This window comes from Dipodomys spectabilis, unplaced genomic scaffold (assembly GCF_019054845.1).
Source record: "Dipodomys spectabilis isolate Male_0828 unplaced genomic scaffold, ASM1905484v1 ptg000360l, whole genome shotgun sequence".
Taxonomy (NCBI): Eukaryota; Metazoa; Chordata; class Mammalia; order Rodentia; family Heteromyidae; genus Dipodomys; species Dipodomys spectabilis.
The window spans coordinates 882,205-909,906 of record NW_024871037.1 but is presented as its reverse complement, the minus strand read 5'-3'; the positions used below and the strand labels follow the sequence as shown (position 1 = coordinate 909,906).

General features: G+C 50.5%; 1 protein-coding gene across 1 annotated transcript in view; it reads left to right on the top strand.

The window, feature by feature from the left end:
* The window catches only part of Lars2 (leucyl-tRNA synthetase 2, mitochondrial), a 61,226-nt gene extending 43,599 nt beyond the window's left edge, over positions 1–17,627 (top strand). Inside the window, exons 14-21 of the mRNA XM_042666013.1 lie at positions 1,345–1,482; positions 2,927–3,027; positions 4,356–4,538; positions 6,105–6,274; positions 7,342–7,419; positions 8,749–8,860; positions 13,891–14,018; positions 16,849–17,627. Coding sequence (XP_042521947.1) covers positions 1,345–1,482; positions 2,927–3,027; positions 4,356–4,538; positions 6,105–6,274; positions 7,342–7,419; positions 8,749–8,860; positions 13,891–14,018; positions 16,849–17,028 — 1,090 coding nt within the window. The 3' untranslated portion in view covers positions 17,029–17,627. The remainder of the gene's footprint in view (positions 1–1,344; positions 1,483–2,926; positions 3,028–4,355; positions 4,539–6,104; positions 6,275–7,341; positions 7,420–8,748; positions 8,861–13,890; positions 14,019–16,848) is intronic.
* Positions 17,628–27,702: the final 10,075 nt, after the last annotated feature.

The window sequence follows — 27,702 nt, the reverse complement described above, 5'->3', positions numbered from 1 at the left end:
ATTGTGTCTGTTAGCTATGAAATATCTGGTAGGTGAGAGAGTTCCTATGTTGTTTTATGTTAGTTAAGCCTGTATGCTTTATTTTATTTTTTTGTTCATTGTGGGGCTTGCACCCACGCACTGTCCATCAACTCTTTCACTTAAGGCTAGCGCTCTACCACTTTGAGCCACAGTGGCACTTCCCGTTTTCTAGTGTTTTTTTTTTTTTTTTTTTTTTTGGGGGTCCGGTCATGGGGCCTGAATTCTGGGCCTGGGCGCTGTCCCTCAGCTCCTCAGCTCAAGGCTAGTGCTCAGCCACTTGAGCCACAGCGCCACTTCCGGCTTTTTTTTTTTCTTTTTGCTTATGTGGTGCTGAGGAATCGAACCCAGGGCCTCAGGCATGCAAGGCAAGCGCTCTACCACTGAGCCACCTTCCCAGCCCTCTAGTGGTTTTTTTAATTGGAAATAAGAGTCTCACGGACTTTCCTGCCCAGACTGGTCTTGAACCATGATCCTCAGATTTCAGCCCCCTGAGTAACTAGTTACAGGTGTGAGCCACCAGCACCTGGCTTCTACATATTCTTTATATTCAGACCTTGAAGCTACTTTTAAAAGTAAGGTTGTGAGGCTGGGAATGGGGATGGAGTGGTAGAGCACTAGCTTTGAACAAAAACCAATCCCGAAAAACAATGGCAACACCTAGGTCCTGAGTTCAAGCCCTAGTACCATACAAAAATGAAAGACCTCTTAGTAGCTACATATTGGTTCTACATTTGAAACCCTACAGTGCCCCCTACTGGGAAAGAATGCCAAAGTCTTGGTTGTCCTAATCTTCAAAATTAAATTGGCATATTAAAATACATATCATAATATGCATAATACCCGTGCTACTGAGATGCCTTTTTTTTTTTTTGGTTTTTATTTTTTTGTTTTGTTTTGTTTGGGTTCAGTCATGGGGCCTGAACTCTGGGCCTGGGCACTGTCCCTCAGCTCTTCAGCTCAAGGCGAGCACTCTACCACTTGAGCCACAGCGCTACTTCCGGCTTTTTTCTTTTTGCTTATGTGGTGCTGAGGAATCAAACCAGGGCCTCATGCATGCAAGGCAAGCGCTCTACCACTGAGCCACCTTCCCCGCCCTTGGTTCTTATTTTATCTTAAAAAAAATCTCAGTTTTTAGAGCACATCTTCTATAGCCATTTTTATACATTTCATAAATGAACCAGATCTCACTCTTCAGAAAAATCACTTTTTTTTTTTTCCTGGCAGAATTCATTTCAGAGCCTCTGCAGAATTATAGTACATCTGTCTTAAGTTCTGCGATTATGTCAGAGCAGGTTGTAAAGAGCCCGTTCCTCTCTCTTCTAGACCCTTCAGCCGGGAGTTGGCAGACTACTGGATGCCAGTAGATTTGTACATTGGAGGAAAAGAGCATGCTGTCATGCACTTGTTCTATGCAAGGTTCTTCAGTCATTTTTGCCACGATCAAAAAATGGTCAAACACAGGTGAGCACTTGTGCTATTTTACCACACAGTTCAGTTCACAGATACAAACATAAAGCAGGTTATCAGAGCTACATGGAGCCGAAAAATGACATACGTGTTTTGATACTGGGGCTTGAACTTGGGGCCTGGGTGGTATCCCTTAGTTTTTCCCACCCAAGGCTGGAGCTCCACCACTTCAGCCACAGCTCCACTTCCTGCTTTTTGGTGGTTCATTGGAGATAAGAGTCTTCATAGACGACCCTGCCTGGACTGGCTTCGAAACATGATCCTCGGATCTCATCCTCCTGGGTAATTTAGGCATCCTTAGTGATCCTTTGTTTAAATCAGATGAGTTTAACCCCTTGATATAAACCAATAATGGTTTCTGTTCTTCAACAGGAAGATGAATGAGTAGCTCGGTTGCTGAGAGGAGCTTGTTCCTAAGTGCCATCTGTTGGGTGAATGAATTAACGGACTAATTCATCAGTAGTCCTTCGTTGGTTGTGAATACGAGCAACAAACTTGGCAGTCACTGTCACAGCCAGCTTAGGTTCCAAGTCTGCCAGCCCAGGCCTCTGACATCCCTGGAGCCTCCTCTCTTATTCCTACTACTCGAGCTGGTTTTGAATGACCTCGATTACCTTCAGCTTTCCTTTGAGGAGTTAGTCTATCCCCAACGCAATACCCATACAAAAATTGACGCACAGATGCACTCAATGAGCAGACAGAGCCTTTATGTGCTGGGAAAGTGACAGCTGGGAGTTGCAATTCTGCACCCACCAGAAGGTGGCAGCAATGGTCACTCGAGAACTACCAAGACCTGATTTCAGCTCCACAGGCCCATTGGGTTGTGTTGTTTAAGATCAAGCCTCACTGTGTTGTCTAGGCTGGTCCTCAACTTCTTTTATTTTTTATGTTTTAATTGATTTTTCTGTCGGTCCTGGGGCTTGAACTCAGGGCCTGGGCACTGTCCCTGAGCTTCTTTTGCTCAAGGCTAACATTCTACCACTTTGAGTCACCACCACTTTCAGTTTTCTAGTGGTTTGTTGGAGATAAGAGTCTCACGGACTTTCCTGCCCGGGCTGGCTTTGAACCACGATCCTCAGATCTCAGCCTCCTGAGTAGCTAGGATGACAGGCGTGAGCCACCAGTGTCCAGCCTTCTCCTCCTTCTTCCTCCTTCTCCTCCTCCTCTTCCTTCTTCTCTTACTCCTCCTCTTCCTTCTCCTCTTCCTTCCTTTCTCCTTCCTTCTCCTCCTCTTCCTTCTCCTTTCTTCCTCCTCCTCCTCATCTTCCTTTTTTGTTTGAGACTGGGACTTGAATTCCAGATCTGATGCTTTGTACTCCTTGGCTGGTGCTATACCACCTGAACCACACCTCCAACCCCATGGACCTTTTTTTTTTTTTTTTGCTACCTCTGCTCATCTACTTTTTTTTTTTTTTTTCCTGTTTACTCTTTTCTCTAGGGAACCATTTCACAAGCTGCTGGCCCAAGGCCTCATCAAGGGGCAGACCTTCCGCCTGCCATCGGGACAGTACCTGCAGAGAGAGGAGGTAGACCTCACAGGTAACAAGGGCTGGGCTGTGAGGGCAGGTGCAAGCGAAGGCCGGGCTGGAAACCCCCAGGGGGATCTGTCTGCTTGCATTCACGGGCCCTGGCCGGCACTCTCTGTCTACCTCTCCACGCCAGCCCCGGCCAGCCACAGCCATCCTTCCCTTCCACCCTATCAAGTCGTCTGTGGGCCCCATGAGTATGCCTCTCCCACAGCGTGGACTGTTAGGCACATAAATTGGACCTTGAATTTAAAAAAATGCTGATGGAGCCGGGCGCCTATCATCCTAGCTACCCAGGAGGCTGAGATCTGAGGATCACGGTTCAAAGCCAGCCCAGGCAGGAAAGGCCGTGAGACTCTGATCTCCAACAAACCAGAAAACCGGAAGTGGCGCTGTGGCTCAAGTGGTAGAGCGCTCGCCTTGAGCTGAAGAGCTGAGGGACAGCGCCCAGGCCCAGAGTTCAAGCCCCAAGACTGGCACAAAAATAAATTAGGAAATCATTAATTAAAAATCATTTGGGATGTAGCTCAGTGGTAGAGCACTTGTCTAACGTGTGAGGCCCTAGCTTCAATGTCTAGCATCATAAAATATTGTATGAGATAAAATTGTACAGCATACTATCAAGGGAGAGAGGGAAGTATATTGAGTGAATTCCTACGGTTCTTCAAAAGCCATTTTTCCTTCTTTAGCTGGGATTGTCTAAGTGGTTGTTTCTAGAACCCGTTCATAATCACTGTTTATTCCTTCTTCCTTTGTATTCTTTTTTTTTTTTGCCAGACCTGGGACTTGAACTCAGGGCCTGGGCGCTGTCCCTAAGCTTCTTTTGCTCAAAGCTAACACTCTATCACTAGAGCCACAACACCACTTCCGGTTTTTCCTGTGTATGTGGTGCTGAGGAATGGAACCCAGGGCTTCATGCATGCTAGGCAAGTGCTCTACCACTGAGCCACCTTCCCAGCCCTCCTTTGTATTTTTTGCTTTTGTTTTTACAGTACTGGGACTTGAACTCAGGGCCTTGCACTTGCCAGTCAAGTGCTCTATCACGTGAGCCACACCTCCAGCCCCATTTCCCATGGATGGCTTTCGAGGTTGAGTCTCACTTCGGTTACGATCTTTCTCCTTGTCCTTCCTCTTGTCAGTGGGGATGACGGCTGCACACCACTGCACCAACCCATTGTGTTTGCCCCATAGCTGGGATGACAGGCATGAGCCGCCACACCCAGCCTTTAGTTGAGATGAGGTCTTTTGAACTTGGAACGCCCAGGCTGACTTCTAGTGGCAATCATCCCATCACCCCCGAGATGGTTAGTATTACAGGCTCATTCCAATGTATTCTTGTAGGTTCTGTTCCTGTGCACGCCCAAACGAGAGAGAAGTTAGAGGTGACGTGGGAGAAGATGAGCAAGTCCAAACACAACGGCGTGGACCCCAAGGAAGTGGTCGCCCAGTACGGGATCGACACTATTCGCCTCTACATCCTCTTTGCCGCCCCTCCCGAGAAAGATATCTTGTGGGATGTGAAGAGTAGGTCGCCTTCCTCTCCCTGCTTGCTTCTTCCCCCACACTGAAGGAACAGCCGAGACGCGGGGAGGAAATGGTACTGCCAAAGACAGAAGTGGATGTAGGAATTGGCTCCCCTCCCGTCCACCCAGCATCCCTCTCAGGACCCCTTGGGGGAACCCCCAGTTCTTCTCAGATCTGTTGCTACACCCTCCAGAATGGGCAGCATCTCTTCCTCCCCTCCCCCCCCCCCCCGCCCCCCTGCCCATCCCCCACGAGGTCCCAGCAGGTTGGCTCTGTACTGATTCTAAAGGCAGGTCTCCCAGGACCACCTCTGGGGAGGAGCTGTTTCCATGGAGACTGGACTGGCTTCCGCACTGCTCTGGGGCTGCTGTGTGGTGCACAGGCCAGTGGTCTCTTGATCTACCCTGAAAGCAATTTTTCTAGAACAGCTTAGGGGGAGGAGGGGCCCTCCCTCCCAGGAAGAATTCCCCAACTGAGTCTGGGCGGGTAGTCCTGGAGATAAGAGTCTCATGGACTTTCCTGCCCAGGCTGGCTTGAACTCAGAGCCTGGGCCCTGTCCCTGAGCTTTTACTCAAGGCAAGCACGCTACCACGTGAGCCACAGCACCACTTCCGGTTTTTGAGTGGTTCATTGGGGATAAGAGTCTCACGGGGACTTTTCTGTCTGGGCTGGCTTTGAACCACAATCCTCAGATCTCAGCCTCCTCAGTAGCTAGGATGACAGGCGTGAGCCACCAGCGCCCAGCTTCCTTTGCCTCTTTTAATTTTTTTTTTTCTTGTGCCAACAATAGGACTTAACTTTTTCCACTTAAGGCTGGCGCTCTACCACTAAGCCACACTTCCATTTGTTGGTGGTTGATCAGAGATAAGAGTCTCCTGGATTTTTTGGGGGGTGGGGTGGGGAAGGGGGCATGAGGGAGAGCCTGGACTGGCTTCAAACCTTAGTCCTCCAATCTCAGCCTCTTGAGTATGCAGGATGGCAGGCGGGGGCCACTGGCACCAGGCTAGGAAAGGAATCTTGGGCATCTGGCTGTCTTAGACTAGATCGTGGAGAGTGGTCACCTTTCAATGGCATGGTTGCCATACTGCCAGTGGCCAGTAGAGGCAGCAGAGTGCTGCAGCATTTTCGTGGCTGGGAGAGGTTTGTAGCAGCACTTAAAGTGACACTGAGCCCCAGAGTGCCGAACATCCAGATCACAGGAGGATGCTGGCGTCAGTCCTGGTCTGACTTCTCTAACCCAAAACCCAAAGCGTGTTCAGGTTTCCCACTGCTATTGCCGTCACAAGAGCTCACTCTTTTCTTTTTCTTTGTCACTGATGGGGCTTGAACTCAGGGCCTGTGCTCTGTCCCTGAGCTCTTTGTACTCAAGGCGAGCGTTCTATGACTTGAGCCACAGCGCCACCTGCCGTTTTCTGGTGGTCAATGGGAGATCAGACTCTCATGGACTTTTCCTGCCCAGGCTGGCTTTGAACTGCGATCCGCTGGATCTCAGCCTCCTGAGTAGTGAGGATGACAGGCGTGCACCGCGCCTGCAGCTCTGTGTCTCTTTACTGTCCCCACACGTAGCCGACGCCCTTCCTGGGGTGCTAAGATGGCAGCAACGTCTGTGGTCCCTGACGACCCGGTTTCTAGAGGCCAGGGCTGGAGGCACGGAGCCCCAGCCTCAGCGGCTGAGCAGTAAGGAGAGAGCCGAGGCCAGCAGAATCTGGAAGTACAAGAATGCTGTCATTTCCCAGGTCAGAAACTGCAGTGGCCTATCTTGTGGTTTTGGATGCTTTATTCAGTGACAAGAGATGCTCTCAGGTTGCACAACTCTCTTGCTCATGTTGGTTTGCCTTTGTCTTACTTCCCATGTTCCCACTTGTGTGTGTGTGTGTGTGTGTGTGCATGCATGTGTGTGTGCATGAGCGTGTGCCAGTCCTGGGGCTTGAACTCAGGGCCTAGGCACTGTCCCTGAGCTTTTTTAGCTCAAGGCTAGCACCCTTCCACTTTGAGCTATAGTGCCCTTTCTGGTGGTTCAGTGGAGATAAGAGTTTCATGGACATTTCCTGACTGGGTTGGCTTTGAACTGAGATCTTCAGATCTCAGCCTCCTAAGTGACTAGGATTATAGATGTGAGCCACCAACACCTGGCCCCATTTTTTTTTTTTAAATGCTGGTTCTGGGGCTTGAACTCAAGGCCTGAGCAGTATCCCTGAGCTTTTTTTTTTGGGGGGGGGTTCGGTCATGGGGCCTGAACTCTGGGCCTGGGTGCTGTCCCTCAGCTCTTCAGCTCAAGGCTAGTGCTCTACCACTTGAGCCACAGCACCACTTCCGGCTTTTTTCTTATGTGGTGCTGAGGAATTGAACCCAGGGCCTCAGGCATGCAAGGCAAGCACTCTACCACTGAGCCACCTTCCCAGCCCTGCCCTGAGTTTGTTTTGCTCAAGGCTAGTGCTCTACCACTTGAGCCACAACTCTACTATGCAGTGTTTTGGCTGGTTAATTGGAGATGAGAATCTTACAGACTTTTCCTGCCCAGGCTGGCTTCGAACCACGATCCTCAGATCTCAGCCTCCTGAGTAGCTAAGATGACAGGCGTGAGCCACCAGCGCCCAATTTAAAGAATAGTCTTAAGTAAAGGCAAATAGCATGGACTGAGTTTTTAATCTTAGTGCTATGAAACATAATGATTATCCAAGAGCCTATGTTTACAAATATTTTAGATTGCATTCGTTTTAATTTCCCTTTCTTGATTTTTTTTTTTCTTCTGGCAAGCTTAAATGAATTTGGAAGCAATGAATAATTCCGCTTTTACCTATAGGTGACTTCCCACTTCGTGGAGGACTTCTCTCTGAATTCTGCAATTACTCAGTTGATGGGACTTAGTAATGTGCTCTTGGTAAGTGGCCTGAAGTCCTGGTTTGTTGGTGGAAGAGGAAGGTAGGGGAAGGGTGGAAGGATGGCCTGCAGACACAAGTTGGGGACAGAGACCACCACAAGTCACCTTTTGCTCTGGCGATCTTGTCTCGTGTATATGCTGGTTCTGGGGCTTAAAACTCAGGGCCTGGGGTGCTGTTCCTTAGTTTGTCCACTCAAAGCTAGCACTCTGCCACTTGAGCCACAGCTCCACTTCCAGCTTTTTGCTAGTTAAGTAGAGATAAGAGTTGCGGTGACTTTGCGGCTTGGGTTGGCTTTGAACTGAGGTCATCAAATCTCAGCCTCCTGAAGAGCTGGGATTATAGGTGGGAGCTACCAGCACCCCGCCTGGCTGTTGTGTCTTAAAAAGACATTTGCTCCATGTCACTCACAGTCTAGCCTTATTGCTAAAAGGATTTTCAAGATTGTATTTTGCAACTAAGATCATGGAGGCCTTGGAAAGTTAGGTAATATGTCTGGTTGATGAGTGACCGATCAGCTATGCGGACCAGTGTTACTGTCACTGAGACCAAATCCAGCCTTTACTGACCATCTTTCTTCTTGCTACATATGCCTCCCTATTTTCTTGCCAGAATTTTTGTCAGCAAATATTATTAGCTGTTGGACAATAGGAAACATACAGCTGGGCACCAGTGGCTCACGCCTGTAATTCACCTACCAAAGAGGCTGAGATCTGAGGATCATGGTTTGAAGCCAGCCTAGGCAGGAAAGTCTGTGAGATGCCTCCTTTTTTTTTTTTGGTCAGTTGTGGGGCTTAAACTCAGAGCCTGGACACTGTCTCTGAGCCTCTTGTACTCAAGGCTAGCGCTCTACCGATTGAGCCACAGCACCACTTCTAGTTTTTGAGTAGTTAATGACAGATAAGAATCTCACGGGGGGTGGGGGGTGCTGGGAAGGTGGCTCGGTAGTAGAGCACTTGCCTTGCATGCATGAGGCCCTGGGTTCGATTCCTCAGCACCACATAAGCAAAAAGAAAAAAGCCGGAAGTGGCGCTGTGGCTCAAGTGGTAGAGCGCTAGCCTTGAGCTGAAGAGCTGAGGGACAGTGCCCAGGCCCAGAGTTCAGACCCCACACCCGGACCCCCCAAAGAATCTCACGGGGATTTTTTTGTGTCCAAGCCAGCTGTGCACTGCTGTCCTCAGACCTCCGCCTCCTGGAGAGCTAAGATTATAGGCATGAACCACCAGCTAGCACCCAGCTTCGTATTTCTTCCTATCTGCTGTGTCTCTGGGTTCAGTTATGGCCTTCCTTTCTTACCCGGGCTGCTTCTCTTGTTCTTTTGTCCTCTCTAGCAAGCCTCTCAGAAGATCGTCGTCCACAGCCCTGAGTTTGAGGACGCCCTGTGTGCCCTGCTGGCAATGGCTGCTCCCATGGCCCCCCATGTTACCTCCGAGCTCTGGGCAGGTGCGTGAGGACTGCACGTATGTCTGCTCTTTACTAACCCGGATGTCCCCAAGCATCGTTTTTTTGAGGATGATTCAGGATTCAGATGCCTTTAGCCTCACTCAGAGGTCTGTCTGTCTGGTACCGCGCAACACTTGGTGTTTCTCCTGTGCAGTCATCCTCCACTAATCCGAACATTGGGGTTCTCCATGATTGTTCCTTTTCATGACTTGACCCCCCCCGAGACCATGTGTACCTCAACTTGGTATAAGCATTTTTTTTTTTTTTTTTTCCTTCTGGTGCCTATTCTGGGGCTTGAACTCAGGACCTGGCCACTGTCCCAGGTCTTTATGCTTTTGTGCTCAAGGCTAGCGCTCTACTACTTGAGCCACAGCTCCCCTTCCAGTCTTTTTGGTGATTCAGTGAAGATAGGAGTGTCCCAGATTTTCCTGCCCAGGCTGGCTTCAAACCATGATCCTTAGCTCTCAACCTCCTGAGTAGCTAGACTTACACGCATGAGTCACTGATAAAAGCTTTTAAGACGGGAACTCATGCTTGGTCCCCTTTTACAGTTGAAGAAGAGGCCTCGGTAATGAAATCCCAGATCTAAACTTGTAACTCACTTTCTATGGGATCCGACTTCTCCATCACGGGTTCTGCACTAGACACTCAAGCAGGTCTGATCAGTTTTTCTCTCGCCATCTGTGAAGCCATCAGCCCACAAAGAATCCAGGAATCTGGCCTGGCACTGGTGGCTTACACCTGCCATCCGCGCTACTCAGGAGGCTGAAATTTGAGAGGCTCGCAATTCAAAGCTAGTCCGAACAGGAAAAGTCCATGAGACTCTTATCTCTAGTTAACCACCAGAAAAAACAGAAGTGGTGCTGTGGATCGAGTGGTAGAGCGCTAGCTTGGAGAGGGAAAAAGCTCATAACAGTGCCTAGGCCCTGACTTCAAGCCCCATTACCAGCACATACACAACAAAAGTAAACAGAGGCCCTCATTAAGAAAAAGCACAAGCCGTTTGGCAGCTTGCAGACTTAAGCAGGACGAAGAAATTCTTTTCCTTCCTGAAACTCGGGGATCAGAGAAGCTGAAAGACTCCACATCTGAATCTACAAAGTCATCTTTTGTTCAGCATAGAATATTGTCCTATACAAATGAGGGTGTTGGCCATTTGCTACTAATGGGGTCACCGCTAGTAGTTTCCGATGTAGGGCGCAGAGCTTCTTTTGTTGATCAGTGAGAGCAGAACTGTAATGGGGGTCTTTGATGGGATGGCAGACTCTTATCTCCAATAAACCACTTGCCTTGAGCTGAAGAGCTGAAGAGCAGTGCCCAGGCCCAGAGATCAAGCCCCATGACCAACCCCCCCCCCCAAAAAAAAAAAAGAGTCTCGCATACTCTCCTGCCTGGGCTGGCTTTGAACCGAGATCCTCAGATCTCAGCCTTCTGAGAAGCTAGGATTATAGGCGTGAGCCTCTGGCACCCGGCCATGAAATTCTTTTATCTCCAATTAACCATCAAAAAGTCAGAAGTAGAGGTATGAGTTGAGTGGCTAGAGCATCAGCCTTGAATGTAAATACTCACGAACAGCACCTAGGTCCTGAGTTCAAGTCCCAGTACCAGGCTTCCCCCCACCCCCCCCCACCCCGTCCAAGCCCCAAACCACCACCACCACCAACAAAAACCTTTTGTAACAGAGAACAGCTTAGACCTTTGGAACAGACAACAGCTTAGATGGTTCTAAGGGGACTTTGCCAAGAACAAAAGGCCAATCTCAAGAGGGTATGTATTGTACAATTCTATTTATAACCTTTCTTGCAATAAGAGAATCATAGAGATAGGAAACACAGTAATGGATGCCAGCAATCAGGGTTTGGGTGAAGGGGCCTTGGGCACAGAAGGAACACTGCCAAGCTGGGAGTGGCTGGTTCCACGCTGTGTCCTGTCTTGGCTGTGATTGGGTCAAGCTCCACACGGCCATCACTCAAGCCCCACCCCTATCTGGATACACCTTGCACATGCATCGTTCCTCCTCGCTTTGGGTATTGTGCTATAATCGGGCCAGGAACCACCCCTGGAGGAAGCTGTGTGGAGGCTACTGAGGACCACTAGAATGTTTCCTTGCAGTTTCCTGTGAATCCAGAGTTATTTCAGATGAGATTGGGTGCATTCAGGGAGAGAGAGCCATAGACCCAGGGTTATTAGCTGTCTTTCTGTACTCATAAGCCCAGGGTGTTGAGACAGGCTTAGTAGACAATGTGGCAAAGAAGGAAGGAAGGAAGGAAGGAAGGAAGGAAGGAAGGAAGGAAGGAAGGAAGGAAGGAATCTATTTCTAGTTGTAGACGTTTTTACCCTCTAGCTTATTTTCCAGGTAGGATCTTGCTTTATTCTCAGGCTTGCCTGATCCCTCTCCCTATTGTTAGTTGTACAGGAGTCTGAGATCTGAGGGTGAAGGTTCAAAGCGAAGCCTGGGCAGGAAAGTCCATGAAACTCTTCTCTCCAGTGACCCACCAAAAAGCCAGAAGTGGAGGTATGGCTCAAGTGGTAGAGCACCAGCCTTCAGTGGAAAAGCTGAGTGAGACCACGAAGCCCTGAGTTCAACTTCTGCTACACACACACACACACACACACACACACACACACACACACACACACACACACACTCACACACACGAGAGAGAGAGAGAGAGAGAGAGAGAGAGAGAGAGAGAGAGAGAGACTTGGATCAGAACTGCACCACCCCAGTGTATACTCTAGACCACAAAGGCAACGTGTAGGCCTCGCCAGCTCTCAAGATGAAGAAACTTGCTTCCCTCCTCCATAGGAAGGCCAGCTCCCTAGAGGAGGGAGGGGAGGAAGAGGATGGTCCGCAGGCCACAGCCAGCCCCGCATGCCAGGACCTTGTCACTTGACAGCCTGTGTTTTGGACTTTCTCCAGACGCTTCTCAAAGGCCAGCTTTCCCCCTGACCAGTCACGCCAACCAGGTCACGGCGTTACATGAATGTCAAATACTTTTGAACGTTTGTGAAAAGTAGTTTTCCTTCCCTAAGAAGAGCCAGGAAGCAGCATCAGGCTGTACAACGTGCTGAGCTTCTATTCATTGTAGCTCAGCACTGAGGCCCTGTTCTTAGCTATATGGAGACACGCTGGCAGAGACCCAGGCTGCTATAAATAAGCATCTCCATCATTCCAGGAAGGCTAGGGCTTCCTTTTTTCTTCCTTTTTTTTTTAAGGTGGAAGTTGGAACAGCTTCTGCCCAGAGCATTTTATGTCCTTTCCATCTCTCAGGAATCCTGTACAACTTCCATAGACAGTCTTCACAAATCTTCCCTGGATACCAGGCAGGAAACTCAGTGAAACTCTTCTCTCCATTTGAGCTACCCAGGAAACCGGAAGTGGGTACTGTGGCTCCAAGTGGTAGAGCACTAGCTTTGCAGGGGAAAAGGCTCAGGGACAGCACTCAGGCCCTTGAGTTCAAGCCCCATGACTGACATTTAAAAAAAACAAACACAAAAAAAAAAACTGCGAAAGCAAGGCTGGGGACACATGGGTCACACTTATAATCCTAGCTGCTCAGGAGACTGCGATGTAAGGATCGTCCAGCCCAGGCAGAAAAGTCTGTGAGACTCTTAACTCTAGTTAGCCAGCAAAATGCTGGACTGGAGGTCTGATAGAGTGCCTACCGAGGGCAAAAAAGTCAAGTGGGAGCACAAAGCTCAAGAATTCAAGCCCCAGTACCTGCAAACAAAAAAGCCAAAAGCTGGGTTGTAGGCATGACTCAAATGGATTGAGCACCAGCTGTGAACAAGCAGACCTCTATAAGCACACAGCCCAGAATGCATGTCCCAGCACCACGAGAAAAAGGGGCCTGGGAAGGTGGCTTAGTGGTAGAGTGCTTGCCTAGCATGCATGAAACCCTGCGTTTGATTCCACATGGTTAGCACAGTTTTAGGCCCTAGCTTTTTCTCCAGCACCAATGAAGCATTGGGGAAACATTCTGGGAAGAAAGAAAGTGTGGAGAGCGAGTCAGTCTCCACTGCTGCCCCGTGTGGGTTTGGCCAACTCTGTACCAAGGGAAGCTCTGTGCAGTTCACCAGGAAGGGAAGGGTAACAGGGTAAAAAGCCTGCTTTGGGAGGGCTGAGAAGTGCCCTTCTATTCTCCAACCTCTGTATTCTCGCTCCTGAAGCTAGCAGCCGTAAGTACATAGGAAGCCTCTCAGACCCCAAGTGCTCATAGGCAAGAGAGGAAAGTGGAGGTGGTATAGTTCTTGGGGTTGGGGGTGGGGAGCAATCAGCAGCCTTGATAGTTGGGTTCAGTTTGTGTATTTGTGCGCATGTGTGCCAGTACTGGGGCTTGAACTTCAGGGCCCTTGTGTTCTTGCTTAGCTTTTACCATCAGTAGGCTGATGCTCTACCACTTGAGCCACAGCTCCACTTCCAGCTTCTTGGTGCTTCAGTGGAGATAAGAATCTCATGGGCTTTCCTTCCTTGATTGGCTTTGAACTTCGATCCTCAGATCTCAGCCTCCTGAGTAGCTAGGATGACAGGCGTGAGCCATCGGCACCCAGCCTTGCTTTTGTTTTTGCACGTATTCATTTCAGAACAACACATGAATTGGTACTTACAGCTCTGGGGGCTGTTTGCCAAAAGCTGCCTTTAAGCTTGTGATTACAAACCAGGCCAGCTAGTCACCAGTGGCTCACATAAGACTCTTTCTATCTTTATATCTTCAATTATTCACCCAGCCAGAAGTACCACTCAAATGGTAGAGGATCAGCCTTAAGAGAAAAAACTAGGGGGGCTGGGAAGGTGGCTCAGTGGTAGAGTGCTTGCCTTGCATGCATGAGGCCCTGGGTTCCATTCCTCAGCACCACAGAAGCAGAGAAAGCCAGAAGTGGCGCTGTGGCTCAAGTGGTAGAGCACTAGCCTTGAGCTGAAGAGCTGAGGGACAGCGCCCAGGCCCAGAGTTCAGGCCCCACGACCAACAACAACAACAAAAGAACCTGTGTACTTGGTATAACCCATCTCTGTCTGGGTGTTGCAGGTCTAGCGCTGGTACCCCGGAAACTGTGTAAGCATTATACCTGGGATACTGGGGTGCTACTTCAGACTTGGCCCACTGTGGACCCAGAGTACCTTCAGCAACCTGACATTGTACAGATGGCTGTCCTGGTAGGTACTCTTCCCCTCCCCCCCCCCAACCTGCCCCGCAGCTCCCCAGCCCTTTGCCCCAGAAGCCGAGCTCATCGGGGCTCAGATACCCCTTGTGCAAAACTGCTCTTGGGACCAGGCCCAGACAGGTCGCTGGCTATTTATGAATATGCCACTCTGTAAAATATATTTCTGAAAAGCTATAGAAAATTCCCTCCCTCCCTCCCTTTCTCCCTTCCTTCTTTCCTTTTCTTTCTTTTTGTAAATTGGATCATCTTCAATAAGCAGTTTATTGCTTGAATTTTTTTTGGTTTTGTTTTTGGGGTTTGTTTTGTTGTTGTTGTTGTTTGTTTTTGTCATTCGTGGGGCCTGAAACTCCAGGCCTGGGCACTGTCCCTGAGCTCCTTTGCTCAAGTTGAATGCTCTACCACTTTGAGCCACAGTGCCGCTTCCAGTTTTTCTGGTGGTTCATTGGAAGAAGAGTCTTACAGACTTTCCTGGCTGGCTTTGAACCACGATCCTCAGATCTCAGCCTCCTGACTGGTGGTGTGAGCCACCAGCGCACAGCACCATCTCCTGAGTCATACATGGGTCCAAGTCATTTGTAGACAAGCTGTCATTTAACTCCCATCACCCCATGCCTCACCTCTCACTCTTAGTTGAAGATCCAGCCAGGCTCGGGTGAGTTAAGTTAGCATGCCCAGTTTCCCCTCTACACCAGCCATGATACTGGATCACCATACAAAAATCACACCAGACAGACCCTCTCTTGAGTCTCAGTACCTCAGGAGGAACTAGAGAAGAAAAAGCAAGAGAGATCAAGAAAGACAATCAATGCTGATCGTGGATCCTATCACTGTCCTATCTAGCCAGGGGTGGAGGGTGAGCAGACACAGAAGTGCAGCTTGCTAACCAGCTGGTACGGACTTCTGTACCTGCAGGTTCTCAGCCCCGCAGAGTTTGGTCTGGGAATCTGAGCTTCTGAGCCACTGGGCTCCATACCCTCTTGCCCTGCTATTTAGATCCCTGCCATCCCCGTACAAAGGGATCAGGCGGGAGAGAAGGCAGGGTTTCCCTAGAGACTTCTGTCCCAAACCCTTAGAACCACAACTGCCCCTGGTGACACAAGACATTCTTTGAGCAGCGGTTCTGAGAAAGGAACATCTGCTGTACCCCCTGGAAGCTTGTCTCAGTGCAGCTGACAGCTTTCCACTTGCAGTTTCAGCTTATGCAAACGTCTTTCTATTTTAAGGAAGCACAACATTTCTATTTAAAAATGCCACCAGGGCTGGGCACCGGTGACTCACCCCTGTCATTCTCCTAGCAACTCAGGAGGCTGAGATCTGAGGATGCTGGTTCCAAGCCAGCTCCGGGCAGACTTTCCTCTCTTAAAGCCTATGAGATTTATCCACCAGAAAACTGGAAATGGCGCTGTGGCTCAAAAGTGGTAGAACACCAGCCTTGAGCACTAAGAGCTCAGGGACAGCGCCCAGGCCCTGAGTTCTAGCCCCACGATCAACACAAAATTAATCAATTAATCCTCACACTTGGGAGGAGGATCTAGAATTCCAACTCAGCCTGGGAAACTAGGTAAGTTCCCACTTGGGAGCTGCAGATCAGGACAGCGCCAGGCAGGGAGTGTGCGGAGAAAAGCTTGTGTTCTGACCCCACGGGAGGTGGTAGTGATACCTGAGACCAGAATAGAAGCTGCAAGCTGGGGATCAGTCATGTGGTTCGGCTTGCCCGAGTTCCCGGAGTCCTGCCAAACAAACACTGAAGGTTTCTTCTATAAGCCCCAGGGACAAAAGGCCAGGAGGGGCCATGGTAAATTGTAGCCACTGATGACTGTAGGGAGTTATGAATGTGAAGCAGCATGTAGAACCTTAGGGCTAGAGGCACGTTAAGAGAGCCCTGGAGCCAGCCACCGACAGCTCATACCTGCCATCCCAGCTTGATACTCAGGAGGCTGAGATCTGAGAATTGTGGTACGAAGCCAGCCCGGGCAGGAAAGTCTGTGAGACTCTTGTCTCCAATTAAATCACAGAAAAAGCTAGAAGTGGTGCTGTGGCTCCAAGTGATAGAGCGCTAGCCTTGAGCAAAAAGGAGCTCAGGGACAGCGCCCAGGCCCAGAGTTTAAGCCTTAGGCCTGGCAAAAGGAAAAAAACCAAAAACCTAGAACCTGGGGCATGATCTGAGTGGAGCTGGAACCAAGGATGCAGACAGATCGCTCCAGAGAAGAAATGAGGTCTGAGCTAGCCCTGAGTCACCCAGCTTGTAAAACCAAAATCCTCCCGATCTCCTGAGTAACGAAGGTTACAAACATGAGCCACTGGACCCAGCTATGCGAAGAAGTTTTTTTCCCCCCCAACACTGGGACTTGAACTCTGTATCTGACGCGTTCACTCATTGACCGTACCACCTGACTCACACCTCCAACACCCAAGGATCTGTTTTATTCTCATTTTGAGACCCTATTAGGGCTTGAACGTTAGAGCCTTTTACACTTTCACTTGGCTTTCTTGCTGGCTTGCTCAGTGATGATGCTCTACCACTTGAGCCACGCCTGCAGTCTGGCATTTTGCTGGCTCATGAGAGGATTCCCCCCCCTCCCCCATATAACTTCCACGCCAACAGTACTGGGGAGTCACATTCAGGAAACACAAGGAAATTCTCGCTCCACATGCACACTCAGATGCATCCTCCATGTCTTTCTGTCGGTCTGTCTCTCCCTCCCAATTAATGGGGGCATTGATCCTGTCCATGCGGCAGGCAGCGGTGTACCTGCCCTACCCTCTGAGGATGGTCCTCCTCGTCTCAGCTCTTTTATTTATTTATTTTTCGCCCTTTACAGATCAACAACAAAGCCTGCGGCAAGATCCCCGTGCCCCAGCACGTAGCTCAGGACCCCGATAAAGTGCACGAACTTGTCCTGCGGAGCGAGCTGGGCGTCAGGCTCTTGCAAGGGAAATGCATCAAGAAGGCTTTCCTCTCGCCCCGGACCGCCCTCATCAACTTCCTGGTGCAAGAGTAACCCCGCGAAGGGGGAAGCCCAGAGGAGCCTCCTTCGTTCCGGGCCAGCTCCAAGAAAAGGAAAAGTCACATGCCTTGGATATTGCCCTGGCCCCAGGATAGACGAGAGACAACAGAGTACCTGTGAATTGTGGCCTGGTAGAGGAGAGAGGCTGGCTGTGGGCAAAGGAGAAATGGAGCAGAGGTCACGCAGCCATCCCTTGGTCGCCTTCCTGGTCAGGGTGAGGAAGCTGTCCGACTCGATCAGAAGATACCGGGATGCTATGGGGAAGGAGAAGAGACGTGATCGAGGATCGGGGCTCCTGAGCAGCCAGAAGCCTCTAGATCTCAGTGATAGCGCTGCCTTCTCTTTGGACTCCTCAAACCCAGGGAGCTGCTTGACAGTCATCCCAAGCCTCCTGACGCTAGGGACTGATCTCCCAGCTCTCAAGTTACTAAGGAAACCATTCAGGTCACACACAAACATCCAGTGTGAACAAGTGGACACGCCAGGCCTTCAGAAGTTACTCAGGCCCAGCACTGGTAGCTTACACTTGTAATCTCAGCTACTCAGGAGGCTGAGACCTGAGGCCTCAAAGCCAACCCCGGTGGGAATGTCCATGAGAGTCTTAGCTCCAAGTTAACCAGCAAAAATCCAGAAGCAGAGTTGTGGTTCAAGTGGTGGAGTGCTAGCCTTGAGTGAAAAAGCTCAGGGATAGCGCCCAGGCCCTGAGTTCAAGCCCTCTATGACCGACCAAAAAAAAAAAAAAGTTGCATGGAACCAAGCTTGGTACACATACCTATAATCCCAGCTCTAAGGGAGAGGATCTCAAGCTCAAGCCCAGTCTAGACTATATAGCAAGACTGACAAAAACTGAAAAATCTAATTAAAACAAAAACACAAAGCCAGCGCTGGTGGCTCACGCCTGTCATCCTAGCTCCTTAGGAGGCTGAGATCTGAGAATCAAGTTCAAAGCCAGCCCAGGCACGAAAATCCGAGAGACTCTCATCTCCAATTAACCACTCAAAAACCGCAAGTGGAGCTGCAGCTCAAAGTGGTAGAGCACTAGCCTTGAGCAGAAGAGATCAGGGACAATGCCCTGAGTTCAAGCCCCACAACTTGACATCAAAAACAAAAACCAAACCAGCCACAGTAAAATACAGGAAAAGAAAAAAAAAAGGAGGGGGTGGCCAGAGGAGCTCCTTTGGGGTGAACATCCAATAAGTTCTGTGCCACAAAACAGCTGCTCTGGTCCCTCCACCTATTTCCCCAAATGCCGTTCCTGTTCCTCTCTGGTGCACAGGCCCGCTGGGCCTGGCCTAATGCTGGTGCACGCATGTACGCGCGCACACACACACGCACACGCATACACGTGTGCTCAGCCAGGGTCCCACTTTGTATAAGGAGGGGCCACATCGTCGTCAAGGTCTTACCACAAAGGATTTGCAGCCTCATGAAGTGGAACCACGCCCTGGGCTGCTGGTCCCCGGCAAAGCCCCAGCCCAGCAAGGATTTGGGCCCCGGATGACGCATTGCCAACCACAGATGGCGATGAAGTCAGCAATGGGGTGATCTGACCAGAAGTGGCCTTAGCCGCTGATGAATGCTCATTGAGGGAAGAAAGGGAAGAAGCTAACCACTCACTCTGTACTGCCCCTCCCCCCAAAAAAAATACCCCACAAAAATCTATATTTAGCCCACCGTTGGTGGCTCACGTCTGTCAGCCTAGCTCCTCTGAAGGCTGAGATCTGAGGATCACAGATCAAAGCCAGCCTGGGCAGGAAAAGTCCGTGAGACTCTTCTCTCCAATGAACTACTAAAATGCTGCAAGTAGAGTTGTGACTCTCTAGTGTTAGGCTCCAGCCTGGAGTGGGAAAAGGACAAACTCAAGGACAATACCCCAGGCCCTGAGTTCCAGGTTCAATATAAAATTCTTCGATTTAAAAAAAAAAAAAATCTCTTTCTTGGCTCTCTGGTGTCATCATTCTGAAGCTGCAGCTCAGTAGTTCATAGCTGATTGCTTTTGGCATAACAAAATGTGTTATCACTTTGGGACAGATCTCTGTTCTGGGAACTGGCCACCATGTTCCAATTCTAGGAGTTGATCAGGAGCCGACCGATGGCTTCCATCGACGTCTGATCATCAGAGGTGCTGGCTGGGTACCCGCCCTCCATGTGGACACCGACCTGGACATGCACACAGGCCTCGATTTCTGGAACTCACAGCCCAGGGGCAGACAGCCCTGACTTAGGTATGTTAGTTGCAAGATTGGCTCCATTTTAGTTCTATGCCTGGTCCCTAGGCACAGACATTCCCATTTAATTGATCTGCTGTGTATGTAGCCTGAGTATCCTGACACTACAAAAGATAAGCTCACGCCTGTCATCCTAGCTACTCTAGAGGCTGAGATCTAAGGATCAAGGTTCAAAGCCAGCAAGGGCAAGAAAATACCCATTTTGGGGGCTGGGAATGTGGCTTAGTGGTAGAGTGCTTGCTTAGCATGCATGAAGCCCTGGGTTTGAGTCCTCAGTACCACATGCCAGAAAAAGCCAGAAGTGGTGCTGTGGCTCAAGTGATAAGAGTGCTAGCCTTAAAAGAAGCTCAAGGATAGAGCCCAGGCCCTGAGTTCAAGCCCTAGGACTGTCAAAAAGAGAAAAAAGAAAGTATAAGGGTTTTTTTTGGTGGTTGTTGTTCGTGCATATTGAACTCTGGGTCCCTCAGCTCTTCAGCTCAAGCGAGCACTCTACCACTTGAGCCACAGTGCCACATCCGATTTTTCCTACTTATGTGGTGCTGAGGAATCGAACCCAGGGCCTCATGTGTGCAAGGCAAGCGCTCTACCACTGAGCCACCTTCCCAGCCCAATTCTGGGGCTTAACCATGGAGCTTTAATTGAGCGTGCTAGTAAGCAGTATACCACTTGAGTCACGCGCTCGCCCACCTTTTCTGGGGGATGGAATCTAGGGCCTCATGGACAACAGATAGGTAAGCATTCTCCACTGGGCCATACCTCCAACCCCAAATCCGTTTCTTAAACAAAAAACACGCTGGGCACTGATGGCTCACATCTGTCTGTCATCCTAGCCACTCAGGAGGCTGAGATCTGAGGATCGCAGTTTGGAGCCAGCCCGGGCAGGAAAATACCGGAGACTCTTCTGTCCGATGAACCACTTAAAAACCAGAAATGGGGCTGTGGCTCAAAGGGTAGAGCGCTCCCCTTGAGCCAAAAGAGCCCAGGGAAGCGCTCAGGTCCTGAGTTCAAACCCCACGACCAACAATACAATAAGAACGAGAGATCGTGGAGTTTTAGGTCCCAGTACTGGTGTGTGTGTGTGTGTGTGTGTGTGTGTGTGTGTGTGTGTGTGTGTGTGTGTGTGTGTGTGTGTGTGTGTGTGTGTGTGTGTGTGTATGCGCACATACACACAACTGATGTCCTGATGTACTGGTGTATGTGTGTGTGTGTGTGTATGCGCACATACACACAACTGATGTCCTGATGTAATTTGCTAAAGGCTGCAGGCCTAACCCATTCTGTGCTCATCCAACTGAGTCGCCACCCTCCCCATACTTGGCAAAGAAAGCCTGGTACCACCTCCAGGCTAAAATATCTTTTCAAGGAGTGACCTGCTTGCCACACCCCACCCCACACACACATGGAAAGGCAGAGGCACCTCAGTTCTGCAGCTCTACCGCCAGAAGAGCGAGTGGAAAACAGCTGCTGGGCGGGGCCGGGGGGGGGTAGTCCCCGCCTGAGGCCCCCCCGGGCTGCCAGCCAAAGGCTCCCATCCAGCACGATGAGTTTGGAGAATGGAATCTGGGGTGACTCACCATAAGCAAGCAGGGGATCCACACCCCCCCCTAGGAAGGCTAGTAGTGGCAGGGTAGCCCCAAGATCAGACAGGATTTGAGGTCTCCAACACCCCCCCACACCAGCACCAGTGGTCCGCACATTGCTGGTCTTCCTCAGCCACGCTAGGCCTAGGAGCTGGCCTGAGGCAGGAAAGGGGGCAGGAGGAGCAGGGGTGATGGGCCCTGGAGGGGAGGAGGTGACCAGGCCTGCTGGAGCCCCACACCTATGACTCATCTCCCCTGAACTTGAGATCCCGCTCAGTTCCCCCTCTCCGGTGTCTATGCCAAGACACCGAAACGTCCAAGCTAAAAGCAGGACAGCGGTGGTGTGTCTTCTTAAGTGAAGATGGCAAAGCCATGTTCCAGGGGCTGGAAGGTGGCTCAGTGGTAGAGCGCTGGCCTCGCACGCATGAAGCCCTGGGTTCGAGTCCTCAGCACCACAGACACAGAAAACACCCGAAGTGGCTCTGTGGCTCAAATGGTAGAGCGCTAGCCTTGAGCACAGAGAAGCTCAAGAACAGTGCCCAGGCCCTGAGTTCAAGCCCCAGGCCCAGCAAAAAACCAAAAGCCACGTTCCAACCCAGCTCCCATATGCTGGCTTCCCAGCTGGTCAGCTTTGATTCCTCCTGGAGTGTTCCAGAACCATCCTGATGTCCAGCTTTCCTAGAATTATGCAGATGTGGGCCTGGAAAGTTTGGTCACTATCCACACACACCTGAGTGCACTCACCCCGGGGTTCTTTTATCATTTTCGTTTCTTCTTGTGCCATTCCTAGGGCTTGAACCCTGAGCTGCCGTTTGCTCAAGGTTGGTGCTCTACTACCTGAGCCACTGCACCACGTCTGGCTTTTTCTTTTTTTTTTTTTGGCGATTGGAGAGAAAGAGCCTCATGGAGTTTTCTGCCCCAGGCTGACTTTGAACTGTGAGCCTCAGATCTCAGCCTCCTGAATAGCTAGGATGACAGGCGGGAGCCATGGGGCACCTGGCAGCCACATTAATAGTTAAAGTATCCCTTCCGACTGTTCCATTCAACTTCAATGTCCTTGGGAAGCAGGATAATTTAAGGAAACTGAGGCCGAGTGAAAGCAAGTCAGAAATAATCGTATTTAGAAACACAGAAGTGCCATGTTCGCTTTAAAGATAGACAACAGGATGCATTCCTTCCTGAAGGAATGAACACTTGTTGGACAGGATGTATGCCTTCCTGAGAAAATTGCTCCCCCCCAAACTTAAACCAACTCCCGACTCCCCCAAATGCAGGTAGCAGGGCATTTCCTTATCTCCAATTGGAAGGATCTGTTTTCTGGCAGGATGCATTCTTACCTGGAAACTCAGAAAGTAACTAACACCAGGTCCGATTAGAGCAAAGACAAAGCACCTTGAAGCCAGAGCCCCCTGCCTTTACCATAAAGTACCCCAACAGCCCAAGTAACTGTAGTCCTTTGAATGTCGGTCTGCATTTTTGTCCGTTTGTCTGCTTGCCTGCTTGTGTATTTAATAAAGCCGAGCCCAGCACGCTACCACTTTGAGCCACAGCACCACTTCTGGTTTTTGAGTGGTTCATTGTCAATAAGGATCTCCTGGGACCTTTTCTGCCCGGGCTGACTTCGAACCACAAATCCTGATCTCTCAGCCTCCCGAGTAGCTAGGATGACAGGCGTGAGCCCCCCAGCCCCTGGTTCTTAACTGGATTGCCCTTCAACTTCAACCTGCAGGGGAAAAAGAAGTGGAAGATGGTGATCGTGGGGGTCAGACAACCCTGCCCACTTCCTCTTGGCCAGAGTTCAATCCCGTGGGTGACCTTGGCCAGTTGTAGAGGGGCTTTGGGCGGCCTTTTCCCAGCATTAGCTGTCCGAGGGCGGGAGGAAGGAGGAGCCTCAGGACGGGTCCCCGTGACCAGTCTTGGTTTACAAAGTCTAGTCTGTACGCCTTCGTTGTTTTGAATGGGATAGCTGTGTTCCGTCTACATCTTTGCATCTAAAACAGCTGTGTAAGCGCAGAGCCCTCCGTTGATTGCCACACTGGGGTGTCTGCCCTGTCCTCTGGCTTAGACTCCAATCCTCACTCCACAGATATGTGGGAAGCTCTGTACTGCTTCATCAAATGTTAGTACCCCCCCTTTTTTTTGGGGGGGGTGCCAGTACTTCAGCTTGAATTTAGTGAAAGACTCAACTTCCCCCTCTTGGCTGGTTCTACGTATCCAAAGATGGAATATGAAGGATTGATCCCCACCCTGTTTTGCTGCTGTATCTCAATAAACAGTCCTTAGCCGGGCGCTGGTGGCTCACGCCTGTCATCCTAGCTACTCAGGAGGCTGAGATCTGAGGATGGAGGTTCAAAGCCAGCCTGGGCAGGAAAGTCTGTGAGATTTTCATCTCCAGTGAACCACCAGAAAACCAGAAGTGGTGCTGTGGCTCAAGTGGTAGAGTGTTTACCTTGAGCTGAAGAGCTGAGGGATAGTGCCCAGGCCCAAAGTTCAAGCCCCACGACCAACAAAATAAACAGTTCTTGCCTGTTTAAGATCCGGTCTGGCCTGTTTCCTTCCATTTTCCTAGTAGTTAGGGCCTGGACACTGTCCCTTAGCTTTTCTCCCCTCTTCCCTCAACTCCACTCAAGGCTACCACTCTACCACTTGAGTCACAGCTCCATTTTGGGCTTTTTGCTGATTCCTTGGAAATAAGAGTCTCACGGACTTTCTTGCCCCTGGCTGGCTTTGAATCATGATCCTCGGATCTCAGCCTCCTGAATAGCTAGCAGGAGAGTATTTGGGGTGCACAGCTTCTCATCGATGTATGACATTATGTCCTAGTAAAGTCCATCGTAGGTGGGAAATGTCAGAAGTTGAAATGAGGACCAGGCGCCGGGGGGCTCACGACTGTCATCCTAGCTACTCAGGAGGCTGATACCTGAAGATCACGGTTCAAAACCAGCCCAGGCAGGTTAAAATCCATGAGACTCCGCTCTAATGAACCACTTGAAAACTGGGAGTGGAGCTGTGGCTCAAAATGGTAGAGCGCTATAGCCTTGAGCAAAAAAAAAAGCTCCAGGATAGCTCTTGGGCCCTGAGTTCGAGTCCCAGAACCAATGAACACACACACACACACACACACACACACACACACACACACACACACACACACACACACGGAAACATTCTAAGTCAATACATGGAAGCAGAGACTATCTGTATGCCAGACTGTTAACTATTTAGTCTCTTTGCCTTCACGGCCTCAAATCATCCATTGTTATGGAGTGTGGAAGTGTGGAAGCGGCTTTGGGACAAGGAGTTGGGGACTAGCTGACAAATCTGTGGCTTAGCCAAAGAAAAAAACCATGAGCAAATGTGTGTGAAATCCCAGGAAAAGGATTCTTGAGAATCTTGTTAAGTGCAAAAAGTCCATAGGCCGAGTATTTAGGTGAAGTGACAGGGCTTGACCTGGAGGGGGCGCCGGTGGGCTGGAGCTGAGGTGGTAAGGACATCTTGCAATGTACTTATTTGTACCTTGTGTAAACCATCATCATCATCATCCATTAGGGGCTGGGAATATGGCTCAGTAGTAGAGCGCTTGCCTAGCATGCATGAAGCCTGAGTTCAATTCCCCAGTACCACATACAGAAAAAGCTGGAAGTGGCGCTGTGGCTCAAGTGGTAGAGCACTAGACTTGAGCAAAGAGCTCAGGATAACATATTGGAGTTTGAGGAATCGAACCCAGGGCCTCAGGCATGCAAGGCAAGCACTCTACCACTGAGCCACCTTCCCAGTGCCCCCCCCCCCTTTTTAGTTAGGATTTTGTGTGTGTGTGTGTGTGCGTGCCAGTTCTGGGACTTGAACTCAGGGCTCCATGGTCTTTGCTTAGTTTTTCCTCTTAAGGCTAGTGCTGCTCTATTGCTTGAGCTACATCTCCACATCTACCTTTTGCTGGGTTCATTGGAGATAAGAATCACATGGAGCTTTTCATCCTGGCTGGTTTGGAACCTTGATCCTCAGATCTCAGCCACCTGAGTTGGTAGGATGAAAAGCACCCGCTGCCGGTACCTGCCTGCTTGCTTTAGTTATTTTTAGAGCAGTGTTTCATTTATGGCTTCTACTGAGCTGGTATGACTGTCATTCAACACCATGCCCCGCTTATTGCAATTGAGATGGGGGGGGGGGAGGGGGAGGGAACCTCTGCCACCAAACTACTTGGGATTACAGGTTGAACATTCTCATGCTTGTCCTTTCTGTATGTATCAAATGAATGAGCCTGAGACTGGGCCCCATTCCCAAACCAACATGCAGTTTACTGTATCTCATTTAATGTCTTTTGCTGCTTTCTGGGCAGACCGCCCTGGGAAGGGTTTGGCCAGGCCAGGGGCGGTGGCTGCCCTTCCCTGTAGAGACACATGGCTCCAGCTGCTTGTGTGGCTGAAGGATTGGGGTGCTGGGGAGGTGGGGGTGGGGCCTGGACCAGAGCGTGGACTCTTGCTGGCCTGGCATAGGCCACACATACAGTTGTAGGTCACAGCCCCTGAGATCTGGGCCTTAGTCCAGGCAATTTTCCAGGGTAGAAAAAAAAAAATCAGGAAACAAATACTCATGAGAGCCCCCAGGAAAAAAGCCTTCCTGTCCATGGCTTCTCTCATTCATAGAACGATTGGACAGGGAAATCGGAGAGTATCACAGCCCGAGGCTCAGCAAACACGAGTCGGAGATGCCAAGGCTTCCTGACTCGCTGGGAGCATGGGTGTGATGGGAAGCAAGCTCCCAGAGCCCGGTACTAGTAGCGCAGGCCTGTAATCCAAGCTACTCAGGAGACTGATTGCTGAGGATCCACCGTTCCAAAAAGCGTCTTACCCACCCCCCAAAAGAAGAGCTAAAAGCAGCTCAGAGACAGTGCCCAGATCCTGAGTTTAAGCTCCAGGACCTGCACCAAAAAGAAAAAAGAAAAGCTTCCAGAGGAAACTTGGCTCATTCATTCATTCTTTTATCCTTCTTCGTTGAAATAGAGAGTCTTTTCAGAACTGTGCCAAGCCGGGCCACCAGCTTTGACACACACTCCGCATTGTATGTGGGGACCTTGCCTACAGCCAAGTTAAAGAGACAGAAAGGACCTTTCAGTTTGTTGCAAAATAAGTGGTTTTCTGCCCCGAAGCCAGGGCCCTTCGCCTCATGGGACCTCTGAGAATCTTACAGGCCACCCCTGCACCGCGTGCCATTGCTTATGATTTACTGCACTTGGAGTTTTCTTTTTGTCGGTTGTTGGACTTGAACTCAGGGCCTGGGTATCATCCCTGAGCCTCTTTGTGCTCAAGGCTAACACTCTACCCCTTTGAGCCACAGCGCCACCTCTGGCTTTTTCTGTGTATGTGGTGCTGAGGAATCGAACCCAGGGCTTCATGCATGCGAGGCAAGCACTCTACCACTGAGCCACCTTCCCAGCCCTCCCCCTGCTACCCCCCCCCCCCCCCCCGCTTTTATAAAAGCACCTGAAGCAGGCAAAATGGACCTGGATCAAATCAGTCCTAGCTGGGGTTCTAAAAAGCATTTACATGATTTCTAGCAAGATATTTTTTTGGGGGTGTATGTGTGTGGTTATTAGGGTTTGAACTCTGGGTCCTCAAGCCTGTTAGGCAGATGCTCTACAGCATGAGTCACAGGCCCAGTCTTCTGGGTTTTTATTGTCCCAACAGTATCTGCATTTTTTTTTTCTGGGCTAGCCTGGACTGTGAGCCTCCTCGTGAGGATCTTGCATAGATGGAATGGCAGGAACCCACAACCGGACTGGGCTTATCATTTGAGATGGAATCTTGCTCGCTTCTTTCCCTGGAGCTAGCCTTCTAATCTCTTACCTCCTGTAGTGGTTGAGACCGCAGGCTTGAGCCACTGTGCCTGGACTCATTTCTAGCATTCCTAAAAATCCTTTCATGATGGTATACTCGATGGGATACTAACTTTATAGAAGCTATGATTATTTTGTGCTGGTCACAGCTCTACTGCAGGCTCTTTGGTTGCTTACTTGGAGGTAAGTCTCATGGAATTTCCTACTTGGACTGTCTTCAGATCTCAGCCTCCTGATGCCAGGCCTTTAGTCATGTAAAGCTAGGATTACAGGTGTGGGCCACCAGTACCTGGCTATTATTATGACTAGTGCCAGAACTGGTGCTTGAACTTGGTGCCATTGTTTGTTCATGAGCTGTTGAGCCATGCCTCCAGCCCAGCCTTTTGCTAGTTAATTGGACGTAGAGTCTGACCTTCCCAGCCCCCCCAAAATCCTTGGGAAGTTTAAGTAGGAAGTGACTTCCTCTTCCCTTTCCTGACCCCCCCTTCCCCCCCACCTCAGGAGTGCCCGCCCCTCTCCTCCCAGGCCCTCCCCTCCCCTGCCCATCTCTCCTCTCCCCTCTCCTCCCTCCTCCCCCAGCCCCTCCCCTCCCCCTGAGAGTGTCCGCCCCCTCTCCTCCTCCTCCCCCAGCCCCTCCCCTCCCCCTGGGAGTGTCCGCCCCCTCTCCTCCTCCTCCCCCCAGCCCCTCCCCTCCCCCCTGGGAGTGTCCGCCCCCTCTCCTCCTCCTCTCCCCCCCAGCCCCTTCCCTCCCTCCTGAGAGTGTTTGCCCCCTCTCCTCCCCTGCCCACCTCTCCTCTCTCCTCCCCTCCATCCCCTCCCCTCCCCCAGGAGTGCCCACCCCTCCCCTCCCTGATTCTCCCCTCCCTCCCCTCCCCTCCCCCTCTCCTAGGAGTGCCTGCCCCTCCCCTGTCCTCCCTTTCTGTCCCCTCCCTCCCCTCCCCTTCCTCCCTCCCCAGCCCCTCCCACTCCTCTCCGCCCCCCTCTTTCCCCCTCTCTTCTTTCCTGACCGGCACCCCTCCCCTCCCGG